Below are 15070 nucleotides of genomic sequence, written 5' to 3' on the forward strand. Positions count from 1 at the left end.
TAATTACCAAAAACCAGAGCGTGATACAAATACATAATTTAATATATTCCAAAACCAGTATCGTAGATTTATAACTTGAAAAGAAGAAAAGTAAATGAGCAGTTATGAGCACTGACAGAAAAATAATAATCAAACATACAGATTTCAGAGAAATTAGTACAAAACAAATTTCTATGAAACAGATAAAGAACATATAATTCAGTAAAACAATAACCACACATAAGGATTCCCGTAAAACGATTCAAGTACATTAAATTTCAGTGAATTTCATACAGCACACACAGATCAAACATTCTTAAACAAGAACACCAGAAGTTTTAATTAGCTATTCAATATTTTTTTTATTTAAATAACTTATTTGCCGGAATAACTGAATTGAAAAAGTGCCCTTTCTAATATTCATGCATCTGTCATGGTTCTCAATTTAATGCAAAATCTTGGTAACATAACCGGTGCGTTATTTAATGTATTTAGTGTGACAAAAAAATTTGCCACATTCCATCCTGCAGCGCTGTGGTTATGCGTTGTACTGGCGGTAGTACAGGCTAGTAGAATGGCTGTAAACATATAAAAGGATTACGTAAGTGAATGAAGCACTGTATGACAGATATAACAAATGTGTAATTATATTTATCAAATGGATAAAAACACTGCCTTACTTGAAATTATTCAGTTTATCTCGATAAAATCCAACCGAAAAGAAATAGTCGAGAAAATACAAACCCCACAACGATTACAGGATTTCTGATAAAATACAGTATTCATTTTATTTGAGGACATGGTTTATTATCAGAAAATATAATAGCAAAATAAAAGCATAATACTTACCAAATTTGACCAGAAATAAAGCGCATATGATTGATTTTCTGTAATGTTCAGCAATAATTAAAAAGCAAAAATCGGAAACGTTTTATCCTCCGCCCACGTCATTTCCAGTAAGTGTTGCAAATCTTCTGCGCCAATATTTTTCGATTAATTGAAAGGTTGTATACAAGTAAAATAACGTACAGAAGCCATTTCTCTATTCTTAGATGATAATTTGTGAAATGAATTTCATATTAGGTTTATATATCTTACAATCATTGCCATTTAATACACAACATGCAACAGTTAAGTTATAAAACTTCTCAAAAGCTCATATTTTAACTTTGTTTTATAAATATTTGTATTTAATGGCAACTTTTTTGTTTAAAAATCCTTTGTAATACTACTGTTCTGTTCATAATCTTTTCAGTTGGCACCTCCATAGGGGCCTCATGTACAAAACCTAGCAGTGGCTCAAGTGGCAACCCCTGTAGTGCAACAAACTCACAATGTACAGGGTCCAGTGGCGAGGGTGCTGGAACGTGTTCTTGTGTGTATCAATATTACCAGTCTGTCACAAATGTGTGCAGTCCACGTAAGCAGTTTAAATAACAGATTGATATTCTATTTATGTTAGTGTTACCTTTTACCATTAATATTCTTAAAGGAGAATATAGGTTTGTGTTCATTACCTCTGTTGTATTGCTTCACAGATTCATGTTTATTGGGCAGGAGGTGAAAAAGGCAATGGATTCCTTTCATTGATTATTAAAATACATTTACCATCTGACTGATACAACCACCTATGGTATTATAAATTTCACAGTTTTGATTCAGAATTAAAAAATTATGAAAAAAGGGTTGGACAATATCCTTTAATCAGGGTGAGGAATCTCATGACTTAGAAGTTCACACATGGGTCACCACAGGTTACAATACAACTGATGTAAACAAACAAGTAAGGGATCTTAATTTCCAAAAAACTTTTTTGGCAGAAAAGATATGAAAATTTTTATTAGCCTATGAAGGAAAGCATGGCATCTTACTACAAAATTTGTCATGTTGAAATTTTGGCCAAAGATTGAAAAACAAGCAAATCTAAAAAATCTCGAAGAGTAGAAGCAGGAAATGCATACTCTTTTATAGGCTAAGAAATATTTCATATCTTCTCTGTCAAACATGTTATTAAGAAATTAGTGTCACTTGTTTGTTGACATCGATTGTGACCAATTGTGAGAACCTTTTTATGTCACATGATTCCTCATCCTGTTAATAGAACAATCTTAATTCTAAATAAGCAAAAGTAAAATTTCCCAAACAATTCTAATGGTGATTGATTAATTACTTGAAATGAACATTGATAAAATGTCCTAATTGAGAATTGATACAATATCTATGTGAAGTGGTAAACTATCAAAATTGAGAATTTGTAAAATACTAGTTTCTAATGAGAATTCAAAGTTAAATATTCCAATTGTGAAGTGTTCAACTGATTATATGTTAAATATCCTAACTGAAAAATACTGTGAATGAAAATAAGTAAAATACCCTGACTGAGAATATGTAAATAACCCTTAATGAAGATTTGCAAAACAGCCCATTAAAAGAACATTTATAAAAAATCTTAAAAGAACATTTGTAAAATACCCTGAAAGACGATTTGTAAAATACCCTAAAATAAGATTTGTAAAATACCCCGAAAGAAGATTTGTTAAATTTCCTGAAGGAAGATTTGTAAAAACCCTGAAGAAAGATTTGTAAAATACCCTGATGGAAGATTTGTTAAATATCCTGAAGGAAGATTTGTAAAATACCCTGAAGGAAGATTTGCAAAATACCCTGAAGGAAGATTAGTAAAATACCCTGAATGAATATTGGTAAAATACCAAGAAGGAAGATTTATAAAATATCCTAAAGTAAGTTTTTTTAAAAATTCCTGAAGAAAGATTTGTAAAAATACCTGAAAGAAGATTTATTAAATACCTTGAATGAATATTGGTAAAATACTTAAATACTTTGAATGAATATTTGTAAAATACCCTGAAGGAAGATTTGTAAAATTTCCTGAAGGAAGATTTGTAAAATACCCTGAAGGAAGATTTGTAAAGTACCCTGAAGGAAGATTTGTAAAGTTTCCTGAAAGAAGATTTGTAAAATACCCTGAAAGAAGATTTGTAAAATTTTCTGAAGGAAGATTTGAAAAATACCCAGAAGGAAGATTTGTTAAATACCCTGAAGGAAGATTTGTTAAATTTCCTGAAGGAAGATTTGTAAAAACCCTGAAGAAAGATTTGTAAAATACCCTGATGGAAAATTTGTAAAATTTCCTGAAGGAAGATTTGTAAAAACCCTGAAGGAAGATTTGTAAAATACACTGAAGGAAGATTGCAAAATACCTTGATGGAAGATTTGTTAAATATCCTAAAAGAAGATTTGTAAAATACCCTGAAGGAAGATTTGTAAAATACCCTGTAGGAAGATTTGTAAAATACCTTGAAGAAAGATTTGTAAAAAAAAAATTGAAGGAAGATTTGTAAAATACCCTGAAGGAAGATTTGTGAAATACCCCGAAAGAAGATTTGTTAAATTTCCTGAAGAAGATTTGTAAAAACCCTGAAGAAAGATTTGTAAAATACCCTGATGGAAGATTTGTAAAATTTCCTGAAGGAAGATTTGTAAAATACCCTGAAGGAAGATTTGCAAAATACCCTGAAGGAAGATTTGTAAAATACCCTGAAGAAGATTTGTTAAATTTCCTGAAGAAAGATTTGTAAAATTACAAACCCTGATGGAAGATTTGTAAAATTTTCTTGAAGGAAGATTTGTAAAATGACCTGAAAGAATATTTGTAAAATTTCCTGAAGGAAGATTTGCAAGATACCCTGATGGAAGATTTGTAAAATACCCTAAAGGAAGATTTGTAAAATACCCTGAATGAAGATTTGTAAAATACCTTGAAGGGGGAGATTTGTAAAATACCCTGAAAGAAGATTTGTAAAATACCCTGAAGGAAGATTTGTAAAATGACCTGAAGGAAGATTTGTAAAATTTCCTGAAGGAAGATTTGAAAATTACCCTATTAAAAAAACAATTCATATTAAATCTTAAAAGAAGATTTGTAAAATACACTGGAAGATGATTTGTACAATACCCTGAAGGAAGATTTGTAAAATACCCTGAAGGAAGATTTGTAAAATACACTGAAGGAAGATTTGTAAAGTACCCTAAAATAAGATTTGTAAAATACCCTGAAGGAAGATTTGTAAAATACCCTAAAGTAAGATTTGCAAAATACCCTGAGGGAAGATTCGTAAAATACCCAGAAGGAAGTTTTGTAAAATACCCTGAAGGAAGATTTGTAAAATACCCTGAAGGAAGCTTTGTTAACTACCCTGTATGAAGAAAGTAAAATACCCTGAAATGAGATTGGTAAAAGATATGTAAAATTTCCTGAAGGAAGATTTGTAAAAACTCTGAAGGAAGATTTGTAAAATTTCCTGAAGGAAGATTTGAAAAAATACCCTGAAGGAAGATTTGAAAATTACCCTATTAAAAGGAGATTTATATTAAATCTTAAAAGAAGATTTGTAAAATACACTGGAAGATGATTTGTAAAATACCCGGAATGAAGATTTGTTAAATACCCTGAAGGAAAATTTGTAAAGTACCCTAAAATAAGATTTGTAAAATACCTTGAAGGAAGATTTGTTAAATACCCTAAAGTATGAGTTGTAAAATACCTACAAGGAAGATTCGTAAAACACCCTGAAGGAAGATTTGTATAATACCCTGAAGGAAGATTTGTAAAATACCCTGTAGGAAGATTTGTAAAATACCCTGAAGGAAGATTTGTAAAATAGCCTTTACAAAACCCTGAAAGAAGATTTGTAAAATACCCTGAATGAAGATTTGTAAAATACCCTAAAGGAAGATTTGTAAAATACCCTGAATGAATATTGGTAAAATACCCAGAAGGAAGATTTATAAAATATCCTGAAGGATGATTTTTAAAATTTCCTGAAGGAAGATTTGTAAAATACCCTGAATGAATATTGGTAAAATACCTTGAAAGAATATTGGTAAAATATTTTGAATTAATATTGTTTAAATACCCTGAAGGAAGATTTGTAAAATAATCTGCATGAAGAGTTGTAAAATACCCTGATGGAAGATTTGTTAAATACCCTGAAGGAAGATTTGTAAAATACCTGAAAGAAGATTTGTAATATACCATGAATGAATTTAGGTAAAATACCTTGAATGAATATTGGTAAAAACCCCTGAAGAAAGATTTGTAAAATGACCTGAAGGAAGATTTATAAAATTTCCTGAAGGAAGATTTGTAAAATACTCTGAAGAAAGATTTAAAAATTACCTTATTAAAAGGACATTTATATAAAATCTTAAAAGATTTGTAAAATACACTGAAGGAAAATTTGTAAAATACCCTGAAGGAAGATTTGTAAATTACCCTGAATGAATATTGGTAAAATACCTGGAATGAATATTGGAAAAATACCCTGAAGGAAGATTTCAAAAATACCCTGAAGGAAGATTTGTAAAAACCCTTATGGAAGATTTGTAAAATACCCTGAAGAAAGATTTGTAAAATACCCTGAAGGAAGATTTGTAAAATAGCCTTAACAATACTCTGAAGGAAGATTTGTAAAACACTCTGAAAGATGAGTTGTAAACAAACCTTGAATGAAGATTTGTAAAATACCTTGAAGGATGATTTGTAAAATATCCTGAATGAAGATTTGTGAAATACCTTGAATGAAGATTTGTTAAATATCCTTAATGAAAATATGCAAAATATCTTAAATAAATACCCTTAAAGGGACCAAAAAAAGTTTTTTTCTGTAACGAATCTCAGGACAATTATTTAATAGAATGTGTTACGCTTTGATATCATAATTGTAAAAAAAGTACCGAAATGTAAAAAAAAATGTGTCGAAGACCGGGTTCGAACCCGTGTCGCTGAAATTGCAGTCCAGCGTCATACCCACTGAGCTAGGACGGCTTACTCTAATCTTGTGACATAATTAAGCGATAGACCTGATTCAGTAATATCACATGATAACATCGACTTAAGCCAATCACGCATAAGGAATGAAATCTTCTAGTTGAGACATACCCAGTAATCTTTTTTAATGGAAAAATACGAAATAACTTCTAAACTTAACTAAATTGTAAACTATGTGGTAATTCAGTTAGTAAGTTTCAATGCATTGTACACATTAATACCAAGGTTATGTCAGTTTTCGACAATTTTCTTTTTTTCTTGCAAATTGATCATCTGGTGAACAGTTGCTTTAATGAATATTTGAAGAAAAAAAACACCAAAAATATGTAAAATACCTTTCAAGAATGAATATTTGTAAGATATCCTCAATATGAATACTGTAAAATAAATAATATTTGGGGGACATTAATTTACATGGATTTTGCGGGTTGAATAAGCTGTAACCGAGGGTTCATAGGGCGCCGTCTTGTGTCGGATTGGTTCCGGGGGAATGCAGCTCGGCGGGGCCGCTATGACCCTGGTCGGTGGGAATGCACGGTTCGCATTAGGTCGTCCGTGGTTACAAACTCATAAGAAGTTCCAAGTTTTTTTCCAGTTTTATTCTTGTGATGGAATATTCTTCATAATAACAGTAACAGCATAAGTATAACGTCCAGATTAGGTTCTTATTCATTTCTAATTGTCCATGTAAAATCAACGGTTTTCTTGTGACAAAATAATATAAGCTAACACCAAATAATTCATCATTTCTCTTAGTAAAAGTAGTTGGAGATGTTATTTCTTTAAACCTAACTTGAAGACCTTATCATAAGTTTCCTAAAGTTCCCTAAGTTCTCCGCTTGTCCTTAAGTTCTCTCAGTTCCCTAAGTTCTCTCAGTTCCCTAAGTTCTCCCTTCTAAAGTCTAAACAGAAGAATTTATATAAAAAGCTGAACTTCCTAATTAACCAATAAAAGTCATTCTTTTAACTTATTTGCATATTTAACAATTTGAGCGACATAATGGAGTTTCTACTCTTTTTGGCACTAATCAAGAAAGTCTGACAGGAAATACTTCAAGCCAATATGTGTGTTGGTTTCTTGTAGAGAAACAATCAGAATAAGAATTTAAACAATCAAGCAGCTTATGGTCAATAAGGAAGAAAATATTTGTAACAATAGATGCTTATCATAAGGTGTGAATAATAAAACAAAGAAACATCTGCATTCAAGAAATTAATATAACAACAAAGAAATAATTTGCACTTGCTCAATCATAGAAATATTTATTTAATTCTTCATGGAAACAGCAATTCTTATTAATTATGTAAAGCCTAAAATAACATTTAATAAATCAAAAATTCTTCATAAATTGTTTAAAATACTTCTAAACAATTTGGAGCTTTACAATACTATGTTACAAATACACGAATGTAAGATCCCAATGGTAATTTGACCTTTAATCCTGAAATCATACTGTCTATGTTAAAGGGTATATAACTTTTTTATGTAATCACAGAATATGCACAGTTGCGGTATACAACTTGTAAGACCTAGATTATTGTTTACTTTACTGTTGATATTGTTTATATTGTTTATAATTTAACCTCAATAATAATAAATCAAAGTCCATTATAAGTACAGTAGAAACTCACTAAACCGGACAAGGTCCGGACTTGGCAAAATTTCCGGTTTAGTGAGGATTCCGGTTTAGTGAGGATTTGATGTACGGAGTAAGTTTACTCAAAATATTTATTGAGTTAACCTTTAAAGGGAAGTTGAAAATAGGAATAAAATGAAAACACATAAAGATAACATTTATTTTACATCAACAGAATCTGAAATAAACTGAATGAAACATTTTTAATGCAATGTAATAGCGAAATTAAAACACAAAAACAGTTTTAAGAATATCATTCAGAAAATTGAAAATAAACAGCAAATTCAAAGATTTCATACAGTAAACATACCTTGATTGTAGGCTTAGGAATTTTCTTAGAATCTCTAATGAGATTCATTTTGCTCTCTAGGGACAGTTCAATTCTTCAACGTTTAGATGGAGGTTGAGACATGATTAAAGCACATGCAAAAGTGATAAACATAATTAAACATTTCTGCGTTTTTATAATCATCTTTTTTTCCAAGTCTTGAAATAAAACAACTCGCAAAAATGACAACCTATCACCAATCAAAGTTCTTGATTTGAGTAACAAACAAACAGATTATCTGATTATCTGAAATTTAATGCTTGTTAAGTATGTTTGATAGTTTAATTAACACACCGCTCTAATTTGATTCAATCATAGAAGTCTTAAGATAAAACAACCCTCCAAAATGATCACTTAATAACCGTTTCTAGTTCTTTATTTTCTGCAACAAACAAATTAATGTTTCAATCAATTTTCTTTTCACAAGACTGAATCGTGCGGCAGTCAAGTCTGCGAAATCATCATTATCGATTATCGAGTTAACACAACATCACAGGTGCAATATTTAACAACGCACCAGCTGTCAAAACAAAGTGACACGCGATTCGCGGATTCCTATCATACACAAAATCATTTTGACATGTTGGAACAAATATATGTCCGGTTTCGTGAGGTATCATTACGTTGACAACTAACAAATTTTCTCGATTTTTTGTCCGGTATCCGGAATTCTGGGGTTCTGGTTTTGTAGGGATTTTTTTACATTGAAAATAGAAGGGGAAAACTGGGACTCTGAAAAAAGTCCGGTATCTCGAGGATCCGGTTTTGTGGAGTTCCGGTTTAGTGAGTTTCTACTGTCCTATGCATTCAGTTTTTTGTATAACATTGCTGGAACATTAAAACAAGCCTATTAACAGCTCCACCACTGAAAAACACTAGCACAATTCCCTCCCAATTTAACCAACTTCTGGTTCTGATAAAATCTTTTTGACCTTAAAGCTGCTTGCTGTTATAAAACATACAATTGTGAAATATGTGCATCTTATTGTATAAGATTAATATTATGTTTCGTAGCTTTATTTTACTATTGGATGATTGACTTGTTCGCATTTAAACTTATTACTTCATTACAATATTTGTCCATTATGAAACGACGATTCCCCCCCCCCCCCTCAAAAAAAAAATCCCCCCCCCCCCACCTCAAAAAAAGAAAGACCTGTTCAATAGTCTGATTTTATAGAAATGTCATACATTTTCCCGACGTCTCTTCTGTCAATATTTTTTGCGATGTGGCAATTCGTAAGAGGGCTCTAGAGCCAGCATAGCCGATTCGAATAGTCATTGATACAAGTTTAATTCAAATGAGATTCTCATCAAGTTCTGCAGCGTTTCTAACAAGAAAGACTGCGATCGTAATTAACTGTGGCTGTCGGAGGGCGGTCAGAAGACAAAAAGTGAAACAGTATTATGATTTATTTGCTTAATGCTTCTTTAGTTGGTCAACTTTCAACTGATAATCTTGAATAATGGTATATATCTAGATTTATAATCGGGGCAACAAGCTTAAAGTGTGATATCGACAACGATTTTTTTATTACTGCGAATAAATATGATGTAAGCGGCGGACTCAGCTGTCAGCTGTAGTTAATCAAGCGTATCACTGTTGGTATCCTACATGACATGCATTTATCTTTAAAGCTGTTCTTAACCAGCAATGGTTCTTTATAACAATTTAAATTTAACTGTTTTGTAATCAACAAACGGAAATCATGTAATGATCGACGACGATATAGCATATTGCCATGTGAAAATATGGACCAATTTTAACACTTAATCAGGAAAGCTGCAATAAGATAATTAACACATAGTTTGTTTAATTGTGTCTTCTGCTTATACCAAAACACCTGATTGGACCGATTGCAAGCGTCTGCTAATTAACAGATAGGCTATAGAGTGATCAGCGTAGCAGAAAAAGCAGCTGGTCGCATCGGTATCATGGTAACCAAGACACTCTAATGACCTATTGGATGTAGTTTTGAATGTGTGAATGACCCATGAATGTTTGTGTATTACAATTTCTACATCTCTTACTGACTTAGTCGTTTTGGACCGAAATAACAAAAAAAATTAGAAAATTTTGGACCGATTTTTTTTACACTTTTTGAAACTAAAATCGGTCTGGCTTGGTCAAAATCGGTCCAGACCGGCAAATTGCCGGTTTTTAGAAGCCCTGATTGTGTGTTAATGGTAAATCGCTGAAAAATGATAAACCAAAATGATATATTTATAGTTATGCACTCAATTTTGCAGCGATTGAACCAGAGGTTAAATTACACATATTTTAAAAAGGCTTCATGCTCAAAATAGCTATATAGCTTGCACAAATGATAGATAAGTTGTTTGATGGACTATTTTGGGTGACTTTATCTTTAAACTTTTATTTATTGGGGTCATTAACAGAAAAATCTTTGACCAGTGGCCTTATGAATAAATATAAATAAAGTATTTTTGTTATGATCTAATGCACTAGTCAATTGTAACCATGGCTCCCCCAGGTCCAGGGGTATACCCAGGATAGCCGGGGAAATGGACCGTGTTTTTACCTTTTAGGTGGCTCCACAGTGCCTGTCTTCGCTTTAAATATAGCCGGGAATGGGACTTACCTAGGGTTCCTGGGGTGCGGGGGCATTTTGCAGTGATTTTACCATCTGTTCGTCTCCGCAAGGCGGGGATTTTAGCCGGAGTTGGCTGAACTGAAAGTCAAAAGTCCCCGCTATTCCCCGGACCTGGGGGGGCCGTGGTTACAATTGACTGGTGCATAAATGTATGCTAATTTCTTCTTTAAGAGGTGGGCCTCGGTTCCCAGTGCACCATGAAATCAGCATGTTTAAATGAAAACTCTGACTGCCTTGGACATCCGTCTGGTAGTGGATCAACTTGTCAGTGTACAAGCGACTATTTTGACACAAACACCGTGGACAATATTCAGGGATTGTGTATCAGAAGTATGAAAAATATAATAATTTATATTAGCTTGATTATTATGAAGACAGCTATAATGTGAAATATGAATCACTCTGGTATCATTTCCTTCAGATGAACTAGTATTAGACCAAAATAACATGCCCCTGATTGGACTCGACCTCCACTTGGGTCTAATACAGACACCTTCACCGCTGAATCTGTCTCACCATCTTATTGCTTTCAGCTCAAACATTAAACGAGAAAAAAAGGTTACAGTATTTGTGTAAGCTTTGGTTTTCTTGTCATCATCGGCCTTCAAAAACTCTGACCGTGACCATAACTCAAAAATCAGTAAAGATATTAAACTGAAACTTGCTACACATTTTGCCAGAAAAAATACTGCACATGTGTAGCAAAGGCTCAGAACTATGGCATAACAAGTTAAAAACAAAAAACCAGAGGAGCGTTGGTTTGACATTCTGTTGTATGGTGACATTGGTGTTATCTAATAAACGGATTCAATTTGCAATAGTCAATGTTAACAACCTGATTGCGAACTACTGATGTGTAATTCATATAGCTTCCCAATTTGTAATTTTATTTTATGTATAAATGTACAATAAAAGAAATGCCCCTTAATCAATATATTTGATACTTTTCTTTCAGAAATAACATTGGATAGTCGGTGTGACACTTCTCATAGCAATTTGGACCAGTGTGCTGCTGACAATGCTATATGTGACTCCAGATATAGTTATGCTTGCAAATGCAGATATGGCTATTATGTTGATCCCAGCAATCCAGCAATATGTCAAGCAAGTAAGTTTCACACTTACAGTGTTTGTTTTAAAACAAAATATTACATAACACTAATTATATATATTTTTCTCTAGCAAGAAGTTACTTTTAGAAACTCATATTCACCTAGGCCAAGAATGTATTTTTTGAAGGTTGTCTGCACTTGTCAGTATCCTTGTACTAATATTATTTATATCATGTTTTACTCTTTTTGGGGAAAAGTGTTAAATCAACCAATGTATTAGTATAAGCGACCAAGAAAATTTCAATGAGTTGTGACCTTTGACCTCCACTAGTAAGTTGTGCGTAATGTGTGTACATAATGTCAAGACTGGGTGCTTTAATGTTTTTAAAGCAAAAATAATATGAAATTATTGAGATTTGTCTGTAATTGGAGGTATTTATGATGCCCCCTTTTGAAAATAAGGTTAGCAAAAATCTGTCAGTCTGGTCGTCAGGCCTTCACTAGACCAATTCTTGTTTCCACAATTGCTCAAGAACAGGTTGACATAGAACCATGAAATTTAGAGGTAGGTTGCCTTTGAACAGAAGATGACCTATATTGTTTTTAAGGTCAATAGGTCAAAGGTTAAGGTCAGATTCAACAGTCTTTTTATTGTCTGCACAATATCACTAGAATAGTTTGACCTGGTACCACAAAAAACAGTGGTAGATTATTGATTTGATGTCAGTAGGTTAAAGATCAAGGTTATATACAACAATCAACTTCTTACACAATTACTCAAATCCGTTTTACCCAGGACCATAAAAACTTAAGTGGTAGGTTGCCATTGACCAGCAGATTACCCCTATTGAATTTGAGATTAAATGCTGCACTAAACACAGTATTTTGTATTGTCCTTTTTCAATATAAATCTCGTCATTGTAACTTAACATAGCTCTGGTGTTGGTTACTTCATGTGTTAGGCCCCTTAACCAAATGAGAACATGCAAACATTTGCGCTCCCATTTTTGATGCTTTTGTATTTAGCCAACAGCGAAGTGCTCATGTAAAACTATTGTACATAGTGACAGGCTTATGTCTGTTTCGTGTCATCTGTTCTCTGTTAACAATTTTTCATCTGGATCTGCTAGGCATTTTTTTTAACTTGGCCCAAATCTCCCTTGCATTAACTCTATTTCAGGTTTGTTTGAATGGATCTTCTGAATCAGTGTTACACAATTGATATTAAGCCTATCATTAAAAAAATCTACAAATATATTGAATTGTTGTCTTGTTGTTGAATAGGACAACCATTGGGTGTAGTCTGTCAGTACAATACTGATTGTACAGACCCCAATGCAGAGTGTTCGAGCTCCAAATGTAGGTGCGTTGATGGATTTTATGACACAAATGGGATTGACATGGATGGAACTTGCAAATCAGGTACACTTTTTTATGTGATTTTAATAATTTGCACTCTCACAGATTTACCGCTTTTACAACTTTTTTATTTTTCATTTTGGAATGAGCTTAAATATCTGGAAACCAGTGATGAAAGACTGCTGACAAAAGATCAAATCGCAGATTTTCATATTTCCATTCCAAAATGAATGTTTTATGGCTAAAACCGGTACTATTTAAATGGTTTAAGAATAATGCATAAAACATTTTTTAACTTAAAATTAAAAATCTGCAATCTTATGTTTTGTCAACAGTCTGGTTTACATGCATTTTCGCATAATTATACTAACTCGTTCCAAGACAACAATTAAAAAAAGTTGTTAAAACATTCAATCTGTGAGAGTGCAGCTTTAAAGAGATATCGACCATATATGCAAGACTAGCAGAAGTCTTATAGTAAATATAACATAAGTCAGAGAATTATTATGTCAACGATTTATGTAATTGAAAACATGTTGTTGGCACCCAATGGTGTAACATATTTTTATTTTCTAAAACATAGAACAATTTATGGATAGTAATAAAAGTTGGTGTGTAGGTAACTTTCGTGAAAAGCTAGCTTGGGATTGCTTTTGAGAGGAATGGGTCCAGGTCAATGTCACTGTAACTCAAAATAGAATAATGATTTCCACCAAATAACCTTTTGCTAAAATTGATGGAAACTAAAAACATAAGATACTTAACTAGAGTCATTTTCAGTTACGTCCCTTTTGATAAAGCCGTTCCTTTTTCCTAACTAATACAAGAAGCTAATTGGCTATAATTTCATTTGATTATATTAAAAACCTGGTTTCGCCTCATTTTGGCACTTCTGGTTGGTTAAACTAAGCCATTAAGCAAATCTAGTAAACCAAATAAATACAGAGTCATGTAAAAAGAAAATGAAACCTGTCTTCTTATTCAAGTTATAAATGGAATTGTTTTTAAAACATAAGGTTGTGCAATAATGGCAGACTCTACCATTAAGTTCAATTTCATCATACTTACATATTGGACCCTGTCTCAGTCTTTAGAAAATATGTACCTACTACCTATATATATACATATATGTAAAATACGGAGGAAATGTGAACTTAGAAAATTGAAATGAAACTATTTGTAAGCTTCACAATGCACTTGTCTCTGTATTCATACCTAACGCTGGCTCACAAGTAGACTTTATTCCATATTTCAGTTGCTGAATTGCGTGTGACCAACATAAACTTCCAAGGTATCAGTACCTCACAGTTTTCTGTCAGCTGGGACATACCAGATGGGAAAGCACAATATATTCAGACGTTTGTTGTGGAGTGGATGCCAAAGGACAATACTATTGGAGGTGGAACTAAGACACTATCTGGCTCATTTACTACAGCACTGCTTGATAGTGGAATAAGTGCAGGAAAAAGCTACACTGTGAAAATAACTTCTATAAATTCTCAACTGGGAGTGAACAGATCAGTTTTTTCTTCCACTGATCAGGACGCAAGTAAGTTCTTAAAAAAACAAAGTCTTATAACTTTGGATACATTTGAAATATGTGTTGAGGTACTAGCAATACCAATATAAAACTGCGTAAGAAATGGATGAGCAATGACATCTTTAAGACATCACTTTTGTAATATTTAACACTAAGTCTTTATGAGTATTTTTAGCTCACAAAATTGCAACCCTGTTTCATTGTATGATTCTTCTTAACAGAACCAAATCCACCAACATGGGATGCAGCCACCGATATAAATCCTGACATTGACAACACAATAACAGTTTTATGGAATGCTCCATCTGGAAGTGTCTATGGTTATCAAGTCAGTTTGATTGACGGATCCACAACGGTTGTCACAACAGGGGTATTGCAGTCACATTTTACAAGGCTAACTTCACCTAATATCAAAAACGGATACAATTACACTGTACAGATTATTAGCAAGAGCGAAAGCAACACTGTTGAAAGTGATCCTCTTACCTATGTAATAAAGACTGAAGTTATAGGTAAGTTAAAAGTACTGATATGTTTGGTTATTTTATATCATTATAGAATAATGGTAGAGATATACTTAAGTTTGTCTTCTAGAATGTTTTTTATTTATAACCATCATTTTAGTTTACATAAAAAACTATTCAATCTGTCGTCATCATTATTATGTCTTGTAATAATAACAGTATATGGCATCACGTATTTATTTGTA

General features: G+C 32.5%; 1 protein-coding gene across 3 annotated transcripts in view; it reads left to right on the plus strand.

Annotated features, from left to right (window-relative positions):
- LOC128239033 (fibronectin-like) overlaps window positions 1–15070 on the plus strand; it is an 85019-nt gene that overhangs the window by 35498 nt on the left and 34451 nt on the right. For all 3 annotated transcript variants that reach the window (XR_008261807.1, XR_008261808.1, XM_052955459.1), the window contains exons 15-20: window positions 1235–1399; window positions 10582–10740; window positions 11366–11518; window positions 12747–12884; window positions 14077–14370; window positions 14583–14873. Coding sequence is in view for 1 of the 3 variants with exons in the window: in XM_052955459.1 (XP_052811419.1) it covers window positions 1235–1399; window positions 10582–10740; window positions 11366–11518; window positions 12747–12884; window positions 14077–14370; window positions 14583–14873 (1200 nt within the window). In the remaining 2 variants the exon portion in view is untranslated. The remainder of the gene's footprint in view (window positions 1–1234; window positions 1400–10581; window positions 10741–11365; window positions 11519–12746; window positions 12885–14076; window positions 14371–14582; window positions 14874–15070) is intronic.

Source organism: Mya arenaria, chromosome 6 (genome assembly GCF_026914265.1).
Source record: "Mya arenaria isolate MELC-2E11 chromosome 6, ASM2691426v1".
Lineage (NCBI taxonomy): Eukaryota > Metazoa > Mollusca > Bivalvia > Myida > Myidae > Mya > Mya arenaria.